This window comes from Herpailurus yagouaroundi, unplaced genomic scaffold, assembly GCF_014898765.1.
Source record: "Herpailurus yagouaroundi ecotype Mexico unplaced genomic scaffold, PumYag 186, whole genome shotgun sequence".
Classification (NCBI taxonomy): Eukaryota; Metazoa; Chordata; class Mammalia; order Carnivora; family Felidae; genus Herpailurus; species Herpailurus yagouaroundi.
In genome coordinates, this window is record NW_024412417.1 from 15,498,811 (window position 1) to 15,516,063 (window position 17,253).

A 17,253-nucleotide genomic window follows, 5' to 3' on the forward strand; every position below is an offset into this window, starting at 1 on the left:
ATTCCCAACAGTGAAGCCCTGCAGAGTCCCCTGAAATCCTCTTTCCCCCTGGAGGAACCAGAGGCCCATGGAGACCTCTACTTGCACTGGCCTGGGAGTGGCACAATGCAGTCAACATGTAGCCACTTTTCTTACTCTTGTTTTTTTTTTTTTTTTAACGTTTATTTTTGAGACAGAGAGAGACAGAGCATGAATGGGGGAGGGTCAGAGAGAGGGAGACACAGAATCTGAAACAGGCTCTAGGGACCACACTGATGGTAAGGCCCTGGTGATAGAATGGGCTGGCAAAGGTATTTACAGATAGGAAGTGTTCATAGCATAAATCTATAGGCTGAATTGTTTCTTATTTAAACATGATAACAATGAATAGATGTGTATTGTTCTTTTGTGTTCAGAAATTATGTTAGATAATAAATGAATAAAAGGTCAGTGTGGTCCAAAAGTGCTTGTCACTCTATACTCCCCAGGAACTTGCCCTTGGGTTGACTGATACAGTCACCATGTGAACAGTTTAGCATCATTTATGTCCAACCCACCCCCTTCTCCCTCTGGGTTCCTGCTTGATCACATGTGAGAGGTCGCATGCCAGGGGGGGGGACCCTCTTATGCCAATTTATTCTGGACTTTTGCTGCTTCTGACAGTGGTGCAATAGAGGATTTTCACAAGTGTTACTACAGTAAGTCTGACCCAGCTAAAACATCTGGGTTGACATTTTAGATATCTCATTTACAACCCCTTTGGAAAGGGATTTACCAGTATCCAAAAAGTACGTCTGAGCATTTACCCTTTGAACTAGGAGTCTTACTTTTAGGACTCTACTCTGAGGATTCTCTTCTGTGGCTCAGACTAATGGCGCCCCACAGATGTCCGTGTCCTCATCCCTAAAACCTGTGAATATGTTATCCTACATGGCAAAAAGGACTTTGCAGATGTGATTAAATTAAGAACTTTGAAATAAGGACTTTATCCCGGATTAAACGGGTGGGTTCAATGTAATCCAAGGGTCCTTGAAATAGAAGAGAGGGGCAGACGAGGAGAGCAGAATGATGCAATGTTCTCCGCCCACCATGGCAGCTTTGGAAGCGGAGCAAGGGAAGTATGAACCAAGGAATGCGGGTGGTCCCTGGAAGCTAGAAAAGGCAAGGAAAGGGATTCTCCCCCTGGAGAGTCCGGGAGCCTCCGGGAGCTCTGGGAGAGAGTAAGCCTCCGGGAAAGAGTAAGCATGGCTGACAGCTTGGTTGTGGCACAGTGAGACATGTGTTAGACTTCCGACCTCCAGAACTGTAAGAGAACGCATTCGTGTTGTCTTAAACTATGAAGCTTGTGACAATCTTTTATGGCAGCAACAGAAAACTAATATACCGTCCACATATAAAATAGCACATGCATAAGTCCACCACTGTGGTTTTATACGAAAGAGCTAAAGACTGACAACAGCTCACGTATCCATCAGTAGGGGAGTAGTTGAGCAGATACAGCGACATACTCTGCACCTGTAGGAAAGAATGATGAAACTCTCCATACCTAACGTGAGCTGACCTTTAGGACCTATTTTCATGTAGGGAAAAAAAGCAAAATACAGAACACGAAGTATACTATTTTACCTCTCAAGTAGGAAAGAAAAGAGAAATAAGAATATGCATATATTCTTTTTTAATAAAGAGAAACACTTTAGAGGTAGGTTGGGAAAAAAATAATAAAAATAATTACTAATGGGGATATAGGATGAAGGTGCTAGGGAAGGAAGCAGGACTTCTCTGAGAATACTTTTTTTTAATTTATAATTTTGGCTTTTGGACCATGTAAATGTTTTACATATTCAAAAAACAAAATTCAATTTAAAATTTACAATAAAATGAAAATGCCCACAGTTAAGTTTAATAGTTTTCTGCCTGTGATTTATTCCAAAACGTTTTCTAGACTTTTACTCTGTGCCTAATGGAATTCTATCCCAGTACAAAATGTATCCCTTAGATCAAGAAACTGTTTCCTGACAGAACCGTCAAAATTGCAGCTTGATAGTGGATTAAGATCGACAGTTTCCACTGACTTTGCTATTTTTTAAATCATACTCTGACATTATGGACCTGACTGACAGGCTTTAGGACAGGGTACATGATTTACAAAGCAAATAATTACAGAACCACCAATTCCATAGAGTTGGCAACAGAGCCACCTGGTGGCAGAAACTAGCACTGTACCTTTAAAACTGCAGTGCTTTCTTTTTGAACCGCTGTGCTCTTTTATACTGAAATTCTCTTGGGGAAGGGGAGCAGGGAGAGGTAACCAGAAACGGTTGGTAGCCCCTATTAAGAGCGCCTGTGTGAAACTGAGTTTACTCTTCACACAAGATATCAATGGATTACATTGCACAAAAATCCTGATTGAACCTTCATGTGATAAGAAGCAATTTTGGCAAAACTAATTTTAGAGTTAAAGACATGTCAAACCTATTCTCACGATCCATATTTTAAAAATTCGGTCGGTTTCAGTTTTGAGAAAAACAACAACAAAGAGCCAGGAGGATTTATAAGACTATTTCTGATTTCTTGGTTTTTAAAAGTGAGACGGCAAAACCACTAGCACGTCTTAGGAAGGTCTATTATTTTATATGGAAGGGGGAAGGACTTGGTTTTAAAACTTTAGAACAGGGGCGCCTGGGTGGCTCAGTTGGTTAAGTGTCTGACTCTTGATTTTGGCTCAGATCATGATCTCATGGTTTGTGAGCTTGAGCCCTGCATCGGACTCTGTTTTGTTAGTATGGAATGTGCTTGGGATTCTCTCTCTCTCTCTCTCTCTCTCTCTCTTTCTCTCTCTCTCTCTCTCTCTCTCTGCCCCTCTCCTGCTCACACTCTCTCTCTCAAAATAAACTTTAAAAAATTAAAAAATAAAATTAAGTTGTAAAATAATTGTCATACAAACACTATTTGGATAATTGCTTTAATAGCTCCAACACCCAAGGTGCTATCAGACAAATCAACTCAACTCTAAAGATATTTGCTGAGCAACTACTCTGTACCCGGCACCGTCCTGATTCAGGTCCTAGGAGGGATAGTGGTGATGCCCCAGAGACAGGTAAGCTTCTTTAAAGTTAACTGGAGAGTCTGCATTCAGCCATCAGATTAAAAAGTGGGCTGCAGATTAAAGAGTGGGGACCTATGGCTGAAGGAAAGGTCTTGAGGCTCCAGGGATGGTAGAGAAATGACCCAAGGCAGAGAAGCAGTCATGAAGATGAACAAAAAGAAGGGCAAAAATGGACATGCGTTAGACGGAAGAAAACAGAAAGGATGCTAATAAAAAGGGAGGAAGAAAAGCTGCGGAAATTCACCTGCAACCTTCTCATAAGCAAAGCAGGAGCTGCAGTCGATCTACGTCCCTCTCCAGCTACTACTGAGTTACAAGTGAGGTTCTCGCTCGGGAATTACCGTCTCTCCTCGCATCGGCTATCACCTTTGCTGCAGATTTGCTCATCACGTGCACGATGTAGAGAGGGCAGTTCACGGCGCTGGCTATGGTGATGGCTCTCAGTGTGGCCTCTGCCTCCACTGCTTCCGGGCGGCACAGCTCATGGCCCTCAGGGCCTGTTATCCCCAATGCCAGCATCTTCTTTGCTCCCTAGAGAGACAGCAGAGACAGACACATGTGCAAGGAAGGTTTACTAATGACAGCTACCATTATCTTGTTGCAAATTAAGTACACGGCCAGGCTTTCAGACCTGTTAGGAATAGAGGGGTGTGTGTGTGTGTGTGTGTGTGTGTGTGTGTGTGTGTGTGTGGTGTGTATATTTGGGAAATATAATTTTAACACTCTGAGAGTATATGTTAGTTTTTCATACACACATTTCACAATTACATTATTTTGACGGAAAAGTTAAAAAAAATGAGGCTAATTCTAGTCTCAGTCTTATGACTGGTTTAGTATAAAATAAAATAAAACCAAACATTCTAACCCCCAATATTATTCAAGTGTCTTATGTCACATTATTGCAATTAGTTGTGCTTTTTGCTGAATCATAGTCCTCACTGCCCTCTGTTCCACTCACCAAATGATACTGGACCGTCATTTGCCCTCTCCAAAATATTACTTCTTCCTTACAAAAAAGGCAGGAAATCAACACTGTGACTGTTGGTAAATGGTAAAATGACTGGCCTGGTGTCACACTGAGGAAGCAGAAGAGTACCATTTAAACTCTGGTCTACTTGAGTTTACAGCTCATGCCCGTTTCTCATGATCCCTGACTGCCTCACGGCCACCCAGCCTCACTCTCACCGACTTAAATGGGAACTGAGCCTAGGAGGGAAAAAAAAAATCAGCTAATATAAAGGGTAAGAGACAGCTCTTAAAATCCTGCAGATGGTGTCCCTTTGGGCATTAAGAATGGAATTCACAGAAGAAATAAATAACATCTAGATTCCTCCAGAGCACATTTTAATATCCGGTTTCTGAAAAGAGTGGGGCTTTAAACAGCACTTAACACACTGCTTAAGTCATCAGATCCCGCTGATGTCCACACTTTGGCATTCTGAACCAGCAGGAGGAGCTTCTTCAAAAAAAGAAGAAGAAGAAAAAAAAAGAACGTGCTAGGACACACAAAGACAACTGTTTGTTTGAGAAACATGTTTGGGGTCTGATAACTGATTTGAAAAAGGGAAATCTTCATTCCCTTCATATACCACCTGAGTAAAAGTCAGAGCATGGAGTTAAGTAAACTGAGTCAAGGGTTTCCAAGCCACAGAACATTAGTTTCTGGATCTCCATTCTTCCAATGCACAGAATGAGTTCACCTACTTGAGTCCCATTGTCTTCAGCTTCAGTCGTAGCCGTTTTCATTTGTGGCGAAGCTCTGGGATGCTTACCTCTGCAATCAGGTCTCCATTTTCCGCGTGGACTTGAGCAATTGCTCCGATCTCCTTGCACTGAGAGAAGGCGGCATACAGCTCCTCGTCCCTCACCATGTACAGGTCTTTATAGGCCATAAACATCTTGAAAGAGTTCACACCTTTGTCTTGGGTAAGGATTTTCATTTCTTCTTTAACCTAAAGGGGAGCAATAGCCAAACACACACACACACACACACACACACACACACACACACACACCCCGTCACACTTTATTATTATTTTTAAAATGTTTTATTTATTCTTGAGAGAAAGAGACAAGGCAGGAGTGAGGGAGGGGCACAGTGAGAGAGGGACACAGAATCCGAAGCAGACTCCAGCCTCTGAGCTATCAGCACAGAGCCCGATGTGGGGCTCGAATTCACAAACCGTGAGATCATGACCTGAGCCGAAGTCAGACACTCAACCGACTGAGCCACCCAGGTGCCCCATACAATGTCACACTTTAAATAATAATATTTATTATTATTATTTTATGTTATTGTTAATTTTATTTAAATTATTTAAATTAAATTTATTTTTATTATTTTATTATTTATAAATTATTGTTTTGTTATTATTTATTAACAATAATAATAAATTTCAAATTTATTTCAACGTTCTCTTCCATGTTCAAAATGCTGCATTCAGAAGAGAATTAAGTAAAGTAGGGACAACAGTCTAATTCCAGAAAAAAAATGCAGTTAAGGCCTTGAACTCCCTCCACAGGTGAGACCTCACTTCATCTGATGAATATTACTGGTATGATACTTTTAAATCAGGAGAGAGTTCATAGTTTTCCCAAAGTACTGCACGTCTTTACTCGTGTATAAAATTCTCAGCATCTATCTCCTGATGGGAGGAAATTATTTTAGAAAATGAAAACAAAGCCACTTGGCAGTAACAGAAGCAACCATGTCTCCAGGAGGAATCGAAGCTCACGTAAGGTAAAGCTTTGGGCTCAGATCTGAAACCCACAGGATGGGCTCTCAGAAGGAGCAGGTAGACGTGCACTGAGCCACAGGCAGCTGCTAGGAGGTGAGAGACTCTGGACCGGTCGGAATCCTCAGGAGCCTTCAGGTGCCAAAGGTAAAAGACAAGATCAAAACAAGCTTAGTAACTGCCATGCGGGTCCAGTTGGAGTCGCGATAAAAACTAATAACGTCAAAGAAAAAATTGGTGGATTTGAGCGATAAAATTGTTTGAATTTCTGTATGTTCACACACACATGCACGCACACACACACACACACACACACACCCCAAAACACGTTCTAGGCATAGGATTATTGTTCTTAGTTGTTATCCATCAACTTAAGAGAAGCTCTAACGTTCCAGGTAAAAAATATTATCAACAATTCAAACAGTAAACACGAATGACTAAAAACATGAAAAAATGTTAACCTTTCTGCTGATTAAAAAGTGCAAAATAGGGGAGCCTGGGTGGCTTAGTCGGTTAAGCGTCCGACTTCGGCTCAGGTCATGATCTCACGGTCTGTGAGTTCAAGCCCCGCGTCGGGCTCTGTGCTGACAGCTCAGAGCCTGGAGCCTGCTTCGGATTCTGTGTCTCCCTCTCTCTCTGACCCTCCCCCGTTCATGCTCTGTCTCTCTCTGTCTCAAAAATAAATAAACATTAAAAAAAAATTTTAAAAAAAGTGCAAAATAAAACAATGCAATTTTTTCTATTGAATCAGCAAAGTTTATAAATGACTCTATTACATATTAAATTACTCACTCCCATTGTTCTTTATTTCCTTACTGATTTTTCTTACTTTTCTCTATGGTGCTTTATCGTCCGGCACATTATGTATTTACTGGTTAACGCCTTCCCCCACTAGAATTTCAGCCCCATGAAGAACTGGAAATAACACTGAAATGCTGACATGGTCATCACTGAAGTGATGGAATGAGCTCTAAGATATGTTAAGGAACACCAGCAAGGGGCAGAGCATGATATAAAGTGCCTCGAGTTTGTTTGTTTTGTTTTTGTTTTACTTTTCTACAGTGTCAAACTTTCTACTGTGAGTCTATTATTTTCACGGTCAGAAAAAAAATGCCTTAAACATTTAGCATATGCACACATGGACTTCCATATGCAGGTGCTGTACCTTAGCCTTGCTGTTCCAAAAATGTGGTACGTAAACCAGCCACGCTGGCATCGGCTGGGAGTTTGCTGGAAATGCAGATTCTCAGGCTTGCCCCAGACCTGCTGCTATGGGTTGACTTGTGCACCCCCTTAAAGTTCACATGTTGTTTAAGACCTACTCCCAGTACTTCAAAAGGTGACCTTCTGGAAACAGGGGCACTGCCAATCTAATCAGTGGAGACGAGGCCATTTGGGTGGGCCTAATCCAGTATGTTGGTGTCTTCATAAAAGGGGGAAACGTGAACACAGACGTGCACACAGGGAGAACGCTGCGTGAAGATGAGAGCAGAAGCTGGGGTGCTGCTTCTACAAATCAAGGAACAACCGAGATTACCAGCGAAGCATGAGAAGCCAGGGAGAGGCATGTGCCAGGTTCTCCTTCACAGTCCCCAGAAGGAAGCAACAGCCCTCCAACACCTTGATCTCAGGCGTCTTGTCTCCAGGAGGCTGAGACAGCAAATTTCTAAGGCGCTCAGTGTGTGGTTCTTTGTCCCAGCAGTCCTAACAAACTAATATGTTTACTGAACATAATCTGTAGTTAGACAATTTCTCCAGGTAAGCATTTGCATATTAAAGTGTGAGAAACACTGCTGAGGGCAAACATCCTCACCTTGACTCTGTCTTATAAAACAGGGGTGAGGGGGGTGCCTGGGAGGCTCAGTCGGTTGAGCATCTGACTTCAGCTCAGGTCATGGTATCACAGTTCATGGATTTGAGCCCTGAGTTGAGCTCTGTACTGACATCTCAGAGCCTGCTTGGGATTCTCTGTCTCCCTCTCTCTCTGCCCCCCTCCCCCCACTCACACACGCATTCTCTCCTCTCTCTCTCTCTCTCTCTGTCTCTCTCTCTCTCAAAAATAAATATTGAAAAAAAGAAAATAAAATGTTTAAAAAAAATGAGAGTGGGGGGAAGGAAAGAAAGAGAGAAAGAGAAAGGAAGGGAGAAAGGAGGAAAGCCAAAAGACCCTAATAGCACAAAAGAGACTAGATTCATCACTTAGAATGGTGTTCTTGGAGAAAAATTAACTTTTGCTGTGGACTATAAACCTTGCTATTATGTTTGCTGAGCTACCTGTTAAAGATTGATTATTAGTTTTATATTAATTTGGTGCCTGAAGCCCAACTTTTAGGGGGAAGTGGGGACATAAGTTACATGGTCACTTCAAATAAAGTCACCCTCCTGAGCCCTTTCTGGTGAAAGGATTTCTGAATTAGGTCCATGTTGGCAACTGAGGGGCCCCTGGGTGGCTCAGTCGGTTAAGCATCTGCCTTCAGCTCAGGTCATGATCTCACGGTTCGTGAGTTTGAGTCCCTCATCGGGCTCTGTGCTGACAGCTCAGAGCCTGGAGCCTGCTTCAGATTCTTTGTCTCCCTCTCTCTGCCCCTCCCCCACTCACACTCTGTCTCTCTCTGCCTCTCAAAAATAAAGAAACGTAATAAAAAAAATTTAAAAAAAAAAAGGTAAAGGAAAGGGGTGCCTGGGTGGCTCAGTCAGTTAAGCTTCCAACTTCGGCTCAGATCATGATCTCACAGTTCGTGAGTTCGAGCCCCTCATCGGGCTCTGTGCTGACAGCCCAGAGCCTGGAGCCTGCTTCAGATTCTGTGTCTCCCTCTCTCTGCCCCTCCCCCACTTATACTTTGTCTCTCTCTCTCTCTCTCTCTCTCAAAAATAAATAAAACATTAAAAATTATTTAAAAAACATGTTGGCAATTGAAATTCAAGTAAAAATTTCTTCCAAAGTATGCATACATGTTTTTAATGAGGAGAAATAAACATATTTTAACACCTCTCAAAACTATCTTTTCTATCTGAATTATGTTGTCATTTCTGCCATGGCCTAAATGATCAGCAGATAGGGAGGGCTGGTTTTAGCTCTGCTATGAAATGATCTGACCTGGTGTTGATGTTAGTGGAAGAGACCAGGAATGGCCCAGGTTAGAATACAGCTGGGAGATGACCTTCATAACCTTCCTGGTGTGTCCCTTCCCTGGTTTTCCCCTGATATTAAACATTTCTGACTGAAGTTCTATCCTGTGGGAAAATATTGCCTAAAAGAGCCTGGAGGTGTTAAAATTAAGTTCAGTACTTTAAAAAATTACAGTTAACAATGTTACAATTCATGGATTGCATATCATGAAAGGCTATTGTGAATGACTATAAAGGATTTATCATATCATCTTTATATGCTTTAAACATTTTTTTTAGTTTTTCTAATTGATAACTCTTCACAGGACTCCAAATTCAAAAGGTAAAAAGAATATGCAAGGAAAAGCCCCCCCTCAAATTCTGACTTCCGGTCATCCAGGAAGCAACCGATATCACCAATCTCTTACGTGTTAACATTTGTTTTCTTTTTTTAATAACTAAAACAAATGTTTTAGCTTATTTTTTGAGAGAGAGAGAGCAAGGAAGGAGCAGAGAGTGAGGGAGACAGAGAATCCCAAGCAGGCTCCACACTGTCAGCACAGAGCATGACTCGGAACTTGAACCCAAGAAACCTGAGATCATGTCCTGAGGCAAAATCCAACGCTTAATCAACTGAGCCATGAAGGTGCCCCTGTTTCTTTGTTTCTTTTTTTAAATGTTTATTTATTTTGAGAGAGAGAGAGAGAGAGAGTCTCAGGCGCCCCTGACACTACCAGTTTCTTGATCTTGTACAGAGCAAGGATTAGGGGACTACATGGAAGAAATGGACCCCTCACTGGTTCACCTGGTCACTCCACCATGTCACTGCCACGTGAAGACTGTAGTCACAGCAGACTTTGGGATCAGCCCAGCTTCGCCAGGTCTCGAAGGCCTTGATGAGGGAACCGCCCTTCTGAGGAATGGCAAAATCAATGATCATGGTGGTGCCTCCTGCCAGGGCAGCCTGGAATCACAAGAGGGTTTCAACAGTTAGCCATCAATTTTTCAGCTGAGTCATTTATCTCCTGGAACGCTATGCGCTCGCAAGCACTTGTGGGTCCACGAAATTGCACAACGCTGCTGCTTGTTTAAAAGACCCAGAGGGACATGAATAGACTTTCCATAAATTGAAGTTTGAAGTGCTAAAATTGCTGGACTTGCTTCCGTAAAAAGAATGCCATGTCTGGTGAGAAGAAAGTGGCTGTGGCCCAAACAAAACAGAGTGAGGATTGCAAGGAAAAACCGAAATGGAAAAATGGAGAAGACTCAAAACTTTTTCTTCTCAAGAAGACTGTATTCATCACTGTGAAAATCCCAATGCATTGGCATCAGTCTCAGTGAACTGTGTCTCCAACTGCCTCGTGCTCCACACAGAATCCTGGAGACTCACGTGATGCCTGCTTCGCCTACATTCCCCACAACCAACTGGGGACCCTTCGTCTTTCCTTAACTCCCAACTGTCCCCTCTAATCCATCCCCCTGGTCCTGGTCCAGCCTCTTCTCCTCCTTCAGCTTGATCTTTATATCCCACCCCTTCCACAGACTCCTTGGTGCAACTGGAAGCACATTCCACAGCACAAATGTGACCACTTGACTCCAAGGGTTAAAACCAAATGCTTTTAACCACCTCTAGACTGAAGTTGAGTCTTCTCAACATGGTCTACGAGGCCCCACGTGATCTGCCTCAACTCATATTTTTCTTGGCACATTACATTATATGACATTGCCTTATGACTAAATTTAAAAGTAAGTTGCTTAACCAAGCGTCTTTGATGAACTACTGAAATTGATTTTACTTAAACTAAAATCACAGGGTGGTTAATGTGCTTTAAGTGTTGTAGTCAAACAAGGTAGGTGAAGAAAACAAACGTAGCCAGGAAGTATGGTGGTGCAGTAAAGGCACTGACCAAGGAGGCTGACGGACTTCAGGGCATAGAGGTTAGATTCAGCACCTGTCATCTGCGGCACCTGAGAGGCCAAGAGCCCCTCTCCCAGGTCCCTCCAATTGCACCCCCATCAGCCTCCCTGCAAAGCCGCCCAGACTCCATGTGTCCCCCCTGGTTGGCTGGCTCTCATCTTACTTCAATAGATTTTTTTTTTCCTAAGTCACTTGGCCCCATTCCAATTCTTTTTGCTCTGAAAAATCTCACTTTTTGTACAGGAGCCTATACTTTGTCTCCACCTTTAGATAACAGTGCCTTATTCTTGGCAAACAATACACATTTGCATTTCTTAAGAAATCACTATTGGTGTAATGACAATACTAGGAAAAAAATCCTCAAGCGATGTATTTTTATTTGAATGCAGATTAATCTTCTTGCCGGCTTCCTTCCTAACGTGTCTTCCCAGTGCCATGCGGATATCCCTTGAGGATGAAGGGCATCTTTCTAACAGAAATGCTGTTAATTCAAGTGTTAGAAGAAAAGTACTTTTTTTAGTGCCTACTGAACTACAAAATCAAGCTTAAAGAACTATCCTTTCCATTTTTTCCATATTAAAAGTCTTCCACATTCAGGCTGTAGGCAAACTAGATATGATGCTGGTGGAAATAAAATAAATGGGGTAGCCACCTTGGAAAGCAGTTTGACACTTTTTCAGAAAGTTAAACATAGAGTTATCATGTGAGCCAGTAATTCTAATCCTAGGCATCTATGCGAAGGAAATAAAAACATGTCCACACAAACCCCTGTACACAAATATCCAGAGCAGCAATATTTATAATAGCCCCAAACCAGAACCAACCCACGTGTCCATAACGGATGGATCGACAGCAGAATGCAGCATGTGAACGCTGTGGAATATTATTCGGCCATAAAGAGGAAGCACTGACACATGCTGCGATGCGGATGAACCTTACAAACGTTACGCTCGGTGAGAGAAGCCAGTCACAGATCATGTAGTATATGATTCCACTTGTACGCAATATCCAGGAGAGGCAAATGCTTAGAGACAGTAAGGAGAACAGTGGTTGCCTTGGGCTGGAGGGGTTGAGTCGAGGTGCCAGCTCACGGGCACGGGGCTTCTTTTTGGGCTGATAAAAATGCTCTAACGATGGTTGTGGTGATGGTTGCACAATTCCAGGAATATACTAGAAACCACTGACCTTAAATGTACACCTTAAATGGCTGAATTGTATCATATATGAATTATGTCTTAGTGAAATTATTACCAAAAAAAAAAAAAAGTTTACTACATGTAAGCTATGGAATGAGAGGGGTGGGAGGGCCCACAAATAATGAGACAGAGGTTCTCCCATTCGGTGTTTATAGACTGCAGCGGGCGATGGAAATAAGAATAAATAATTATGATAAAATACTCAGTTTGTAATACCAGGTAGCAAGTATATTTCTACAATAAATGGTAGTCTAGAAATTGCTAAGGGGAGGTAAAAATCACTAAGCTCCTTGGAAGAGGTCCCGGGGAAAGACTACTGGGAATTCAGAAGAGGGAAGGATGAACAGAGGCCAGAGGAGGCATGGATTTAAATTAGCGTTAGGACACACACGTGAAGTTGCCAGCCGGCTAATAATATCTAACTGGCAGTGTGTACTTCTAATGTGCCAGGAACTACTGACGTTCTGGATGTTCTAACTTTTGTAATCCTCTCACCAGATCTGCAGCAGGGAATATTATCAGCCCCTGTTTAGGGTGGAGGGAACCCAACACAGCACTACCAAATAACTTGACAGAGGCCGGACTGGAGTCAGGTCATCAGGTGCCAGGGCCTGTGCTCTGAGGAACAGCCAACAGCATGGGGGATGCTCTGAGGAAGGGCCCGTGAGGAAGGGCCAGCCCCTCAGCAGAAACTGGTAAGGGGCAGAATTAAGACCTGGACTAGGGTTAGAGCAAAGCGTTGGTTCTGACAAGAGGAAGGCTGCACCGTCAGCAGGGGTGATGGGAGTCCGTGAGCTGATTCTGACAGGGATGGCTGATGGTGGCAGATGAGGGGACACCGGAGGGAGGCAGCTCTGGTGAGTGTGGAGTGTGAGGTGCTTGGGCACATGTGGACTTTGTGTATTTGCACACAGAAGGAAACGCAGACCTGACGCTGAAGGCAGGGGAGAGTTGGGGCAGTCACCTTGGAGAGGATGCCAGAGGGGTCCTGAGGTTGGCCGAAACGACCCCAGGAGAGAGAAGTGACACAGGATAATCTAAATCATAATACATGTTCCGGAACATTCCAACACTTAGCACAAAAGCAACAGTACCATGCCCAGACACCCATTTACAGTGGCTGTTTCTGGGTGGGCATAATTGCAGGTTGCTTTAATTTGCCTCTAGTTAAATTTTATTTTTAATATTTGCTAACTTTCCTATACAAAGCACAAGCTTTATAAGAAGAAAACAAGACTTCATGAACAGATGATAAAAATACATGCACATGCTAGGTAATTACATGGAGACTGTAGATGGTCTTCTTGCCAGACTGTAGATGTGGTAGTCAAAGGACCATTTACTAAAACAACAGCAGACCAAAAGTCCTGGGGTTACAATTTGAAAGCTCCCCAATCAGGATTCTTCACACCTGCCCCACCTCCCTCATTACCGGGGAGCAGGAAAGGGAACCGAGAACCACCCTTTTCCTCTTCTTTGTTGCTTCTGGTTCTGTTTCTCCTCCACTCTCTTTCTCCCTGTCCTCCCCCCAAAATGGGAACAAATTTCGAGAAGCCCTAGTGAATGGGAAAGGGTGTGGGAAGATGTATGGACAACAAAATCTACCTGTTACCAAACCACCGGGGGGCATGAGCCACTGGCCACTGGGATCCCGCTGCCACCCTGGGTCCTGGCAAACAGGCACCAGCCACTGTCTGCACCCCAGCCTCCTCTGAACCTCTTTTTTTTAAAAAAATAATGTTTTATTTATTTTTGAGAGAGAGAGCACAAGTGAGGGAGGGGCAGAAAGAGAGAGGGGGCAGAGGATCTAAAATGTGCTGACAGCAGCCAGCCCGATGCGAGGCTCGAACTCATGAACCGTGAAGTCATTACCTGAGCCAAGTCAGACCCTCAACCGACCGAGCCTCTTTTTCCTTCCCCCTCATCTCCTGATCTCCCTGGTCTGTCTGGTTACCCATGCTCCTTTCACTGCCCAAAGTTATCTCAAATCCTTGAATATTATTTCAAGACCTGAAATGGCCCTTCCTTGTTCTACTGGATCTGGGGAGTCACGTGTGTGCCAGAACTGAGGATGTACAATCCCAAGTCGAGGTAAAGGAGATGTGCTCCTCCTAGGAGGTATTTGCCTCTTCATTTTTATTTATTTATTTTTTTGGAGAGAGAGAGAAAGAGCAGGGGAGGGGGCAGAGAGAGAAAGGGAGAGAATCTTAAACAGGCTCCACACTAAGCAAGGAATCCGCCACGGGGCTCAATCCCACAACCCTGGGGTCATGACCTGAGCTGCAATCAAGAGTCTAAGGCTCACCCCACTGAGCCACCCAGGCACCCCACTATTTGCCTGTTCAAAGAAGGGCTTGTGAATGCCCAGGCCTGGGTTAAGCATCTTATTATACACATTAGCTCGTTTAATTAAGCCTTTCTACAGTCTGGAACAGGTAGGAGTTGTTTTTCTTACTTCACAGTTGAGGATATGGGGGCTCAGAGATGTCATATGATTCTCCAAGGCAACACGGAGGGGCACAGGACTCTGAGGGGTAAGTCTGACACTCAGCCTGCTCTGGGCCTCGGCCCTACGCCGGCTGGTTCACCTGAGCCACTCTTCCGTAGAGTGCGATCTGATTTCCAGCCAGTTGCTCTGGTCATCAGTGAATCATTACTTGGAGAGAGGCACAGGTTGATGAAACGAATCAAGCACTTAAGAAACCAAAAGTCTTACGAAACAAAACAACTGTCAAACTGTGAATTGGAAATCCACAAATGCAACAGAACTTTATTTAGCTCACTAGATGTTTGTCACTGTGACAATCACTGTGGAAGTAATATGTCCCTAGAAGGTCTACAAGGAAGGGCCCCACACTGCTGCTGCTTCCCCTTCACAGACCTATTGCCCCTGGAATAATCTCCTTGATTCAACAAACCGACCGGTCAGAACATCACATTCCCAGCCCACCTCAGGTAGCCACAGCGTCTGTTTAACTGCTTTTATCATCGGAGGCTTTTAGGTTCACGTCACAGATGTTCAGGCTTTACCTAACATTTGAAGAATGGAGAGAGTTTAGGCAGGGGAGGGAGAACCCGTAGAGGGTGAAAATTTCTCTCATATTTCTGTGTGAACCTCAACTGTCTCCTTCGTTTTTGCTGCTGATAGACTTCATGCCACTTTTATTTGTCAGAGAGCCAAACAAAATGTATTTACCTTATCTAATCTTGGCTCATAAATCAATTCTTTCAGCTCCTAATTACTTTGGCTGTTCTCCCTTGAAAACCTTCCAATTTATCTAAAGCCTTCCTCGGGGGGGGGGGGGGGGAGGAGAGCATGTGCTGTATCAGGTGCAAATGTGATAGAACATAAATTGAGATAAACTCCAACAGCGGGGTCACAATATTATATAACACAAGATTCTATTTAAGAATGTATTAGGTTGTATATCACTATTGAAGGCATCCCAAGCATCGTCTTCCTTTTGATGGTGTCACCGAATTTTCATTTCTAAGCTCATCCTGGAACCAATGAGTTTGTCTTATGAAAATCAATCATAGGACCTGCTTAATCAACCCAAGTAAAGCAGAAGGAGATGGAAGAGGGCAATTTGAGCCTTAGGGAAGGGGGCTGAATTCTCAGCTTTCCTATAGTCACTAAGACGTATGAAAACAAACTTCAGGATCCCAATTTATGTTCCGATTCCAGAAGCCCATTTGGCTTTGTAAAGATGTCCTCCGCACTGCCGCTCCGTGCCCGGCTCCTTGTCTCCCCAAGTCCGAAATATTAGCCACACCATCGTCCATCCAATTGTGCAAACCAGACTGAAGAGTCACCCTTGACATTTTTCTCTCTTCTTCTCAACATTGCCAGAGCCAACCCATTGGCAAGCCCAGCTCTTCCCCAGGCTGCCTCCTACATCGCCCGTGAATCTCCTTACTTCTTGCGTCTATACCTCCACTGCCCAGTGCCACCTATATCCTCTGACTGGACTAGAGCAGTAGCCTCTTCACTGTCACCTTGTCCCTAGCCATGCTCACCACTTCTGATCTTATATTGATTTCCCTTTTGCTCTTACGATGGAGAAAACACAATTATTACACATCCCATAAGGCTGAAACTTTAGCTGACTTCTCTGTTTGCTATTGAGTCACCTCCCTTCCAACCCACTTGACCCATTTCAATGACACTGTTCCTCCCTCTCCTTGGAGAGCTCTGAGCTCCGTTCTACCTCAGAGAGAGATGTCACTCCTGCTCTTTCCTCCCCAGCGCCTCCTCTACTTGGTCCAGTGACTCTTAACCCTGGGTACACACCAGCATCATCTAGGGAAATTTATCCCATCCCTCAGAGATCCTGACTGGATGGATGTAGTTTCATCTCTGTATGTTCTGTGCCTATTACAGTGCCTGGTACACAAATATTCTTTAAATGTTTAAGGGAATGTTAAAAAGAAAAGCACAGGCCCAAGAGGGAGTCCCTTATGCTAGCTAGGCCAAGTCACCAAACGAGAGTTTCATACCTAACCTTACCGCAGTCTCAGCTCTGCCTCAGAAATGTAGTCAGGAATTTCCTGGTTGGCACCAATGAGGTAATCTGTCATCTGGACCCTCTCCATCCCCCAAAGTAAGATGAGGTAATCTTCAGGATAAGACCCCCTGCCCTTCCCCCTAAGAGAGAGTGACCTTTCAGGAATCAATCCTTTCTTTTCTTTTGCTAAATAATTTCCCTCTCCACTCTCCTTCCTATAAAAACCTTCTATTTTGTAAACTACTTGGAGCTTCTTTCTACCTGACAGATGGGATGCTGCCTGATTCATGAATCACTTAATAAAGCCAATTAGATCTTCAAATTTACTCAAGCTGAATTTCTGTTCTTTAACAGGAGAAAGGAAGGGAGGGATCAATGAATTTCCTCCAGTAGCTATGAGATGGAGTAATTATGATGATTCACTTTTCCAATAGCAAAATGAGAAAGCAGTGTAATTTGCATGTTAATGTGACACTTCATTTCTTAAAAATATTGTTAGCCCTGGCCATGGAGCTTTCTGGATCCTTCTATGAATATGTTAATGTGGAATGTAGACTGAGTGCACATGAAAGCTGAATGCTCAGTTTTCTCCAAAGCTCATCACCTAATCAGTGTTAATTAACAGATTAGAATCTATATTGGCCTCAAATGACTTCTTTCTTTCTTTCTTTCTTTCTTTCTTTCTTTCTTTCTTTCTTTCTTT

At 43.4% G+C, this 17,253-nt stretch overlaps 1 protein-coding gene across 2 annotated transcripts in view; it reads right to left on the reverse strand.

Annotated features, from left to right (window-relative positions):
- The window catches only part of DPYS (dihydropyrimidinase), an 80,172-nt gene that overhangs the window by 55,466 nt on the left and 7,453 nt on the right, over positions 1–17,253 (reverse strand). For both annotated transcript variants that reach the window (XM_040494226.1, XM_040494225.1), the window contains exons 2-4: positions 9,734–9,892; positions 4,858–5,037; positions 3,427–3,616 (exon numbers count right to left, since the gene is read on the reverse strand). In XM_040494226.1, the coding sequence (XP_040350160.1) occupies positions 3,427–3,616; positions 4,858–5,037; positions 9,734–9,892 (529 nt within the window). The remainder of the gene's footprint in view (positions 1–3,426; positions 3,617–4,857; positions 5,038–9,733; positions 9,893–17,253) is intronic.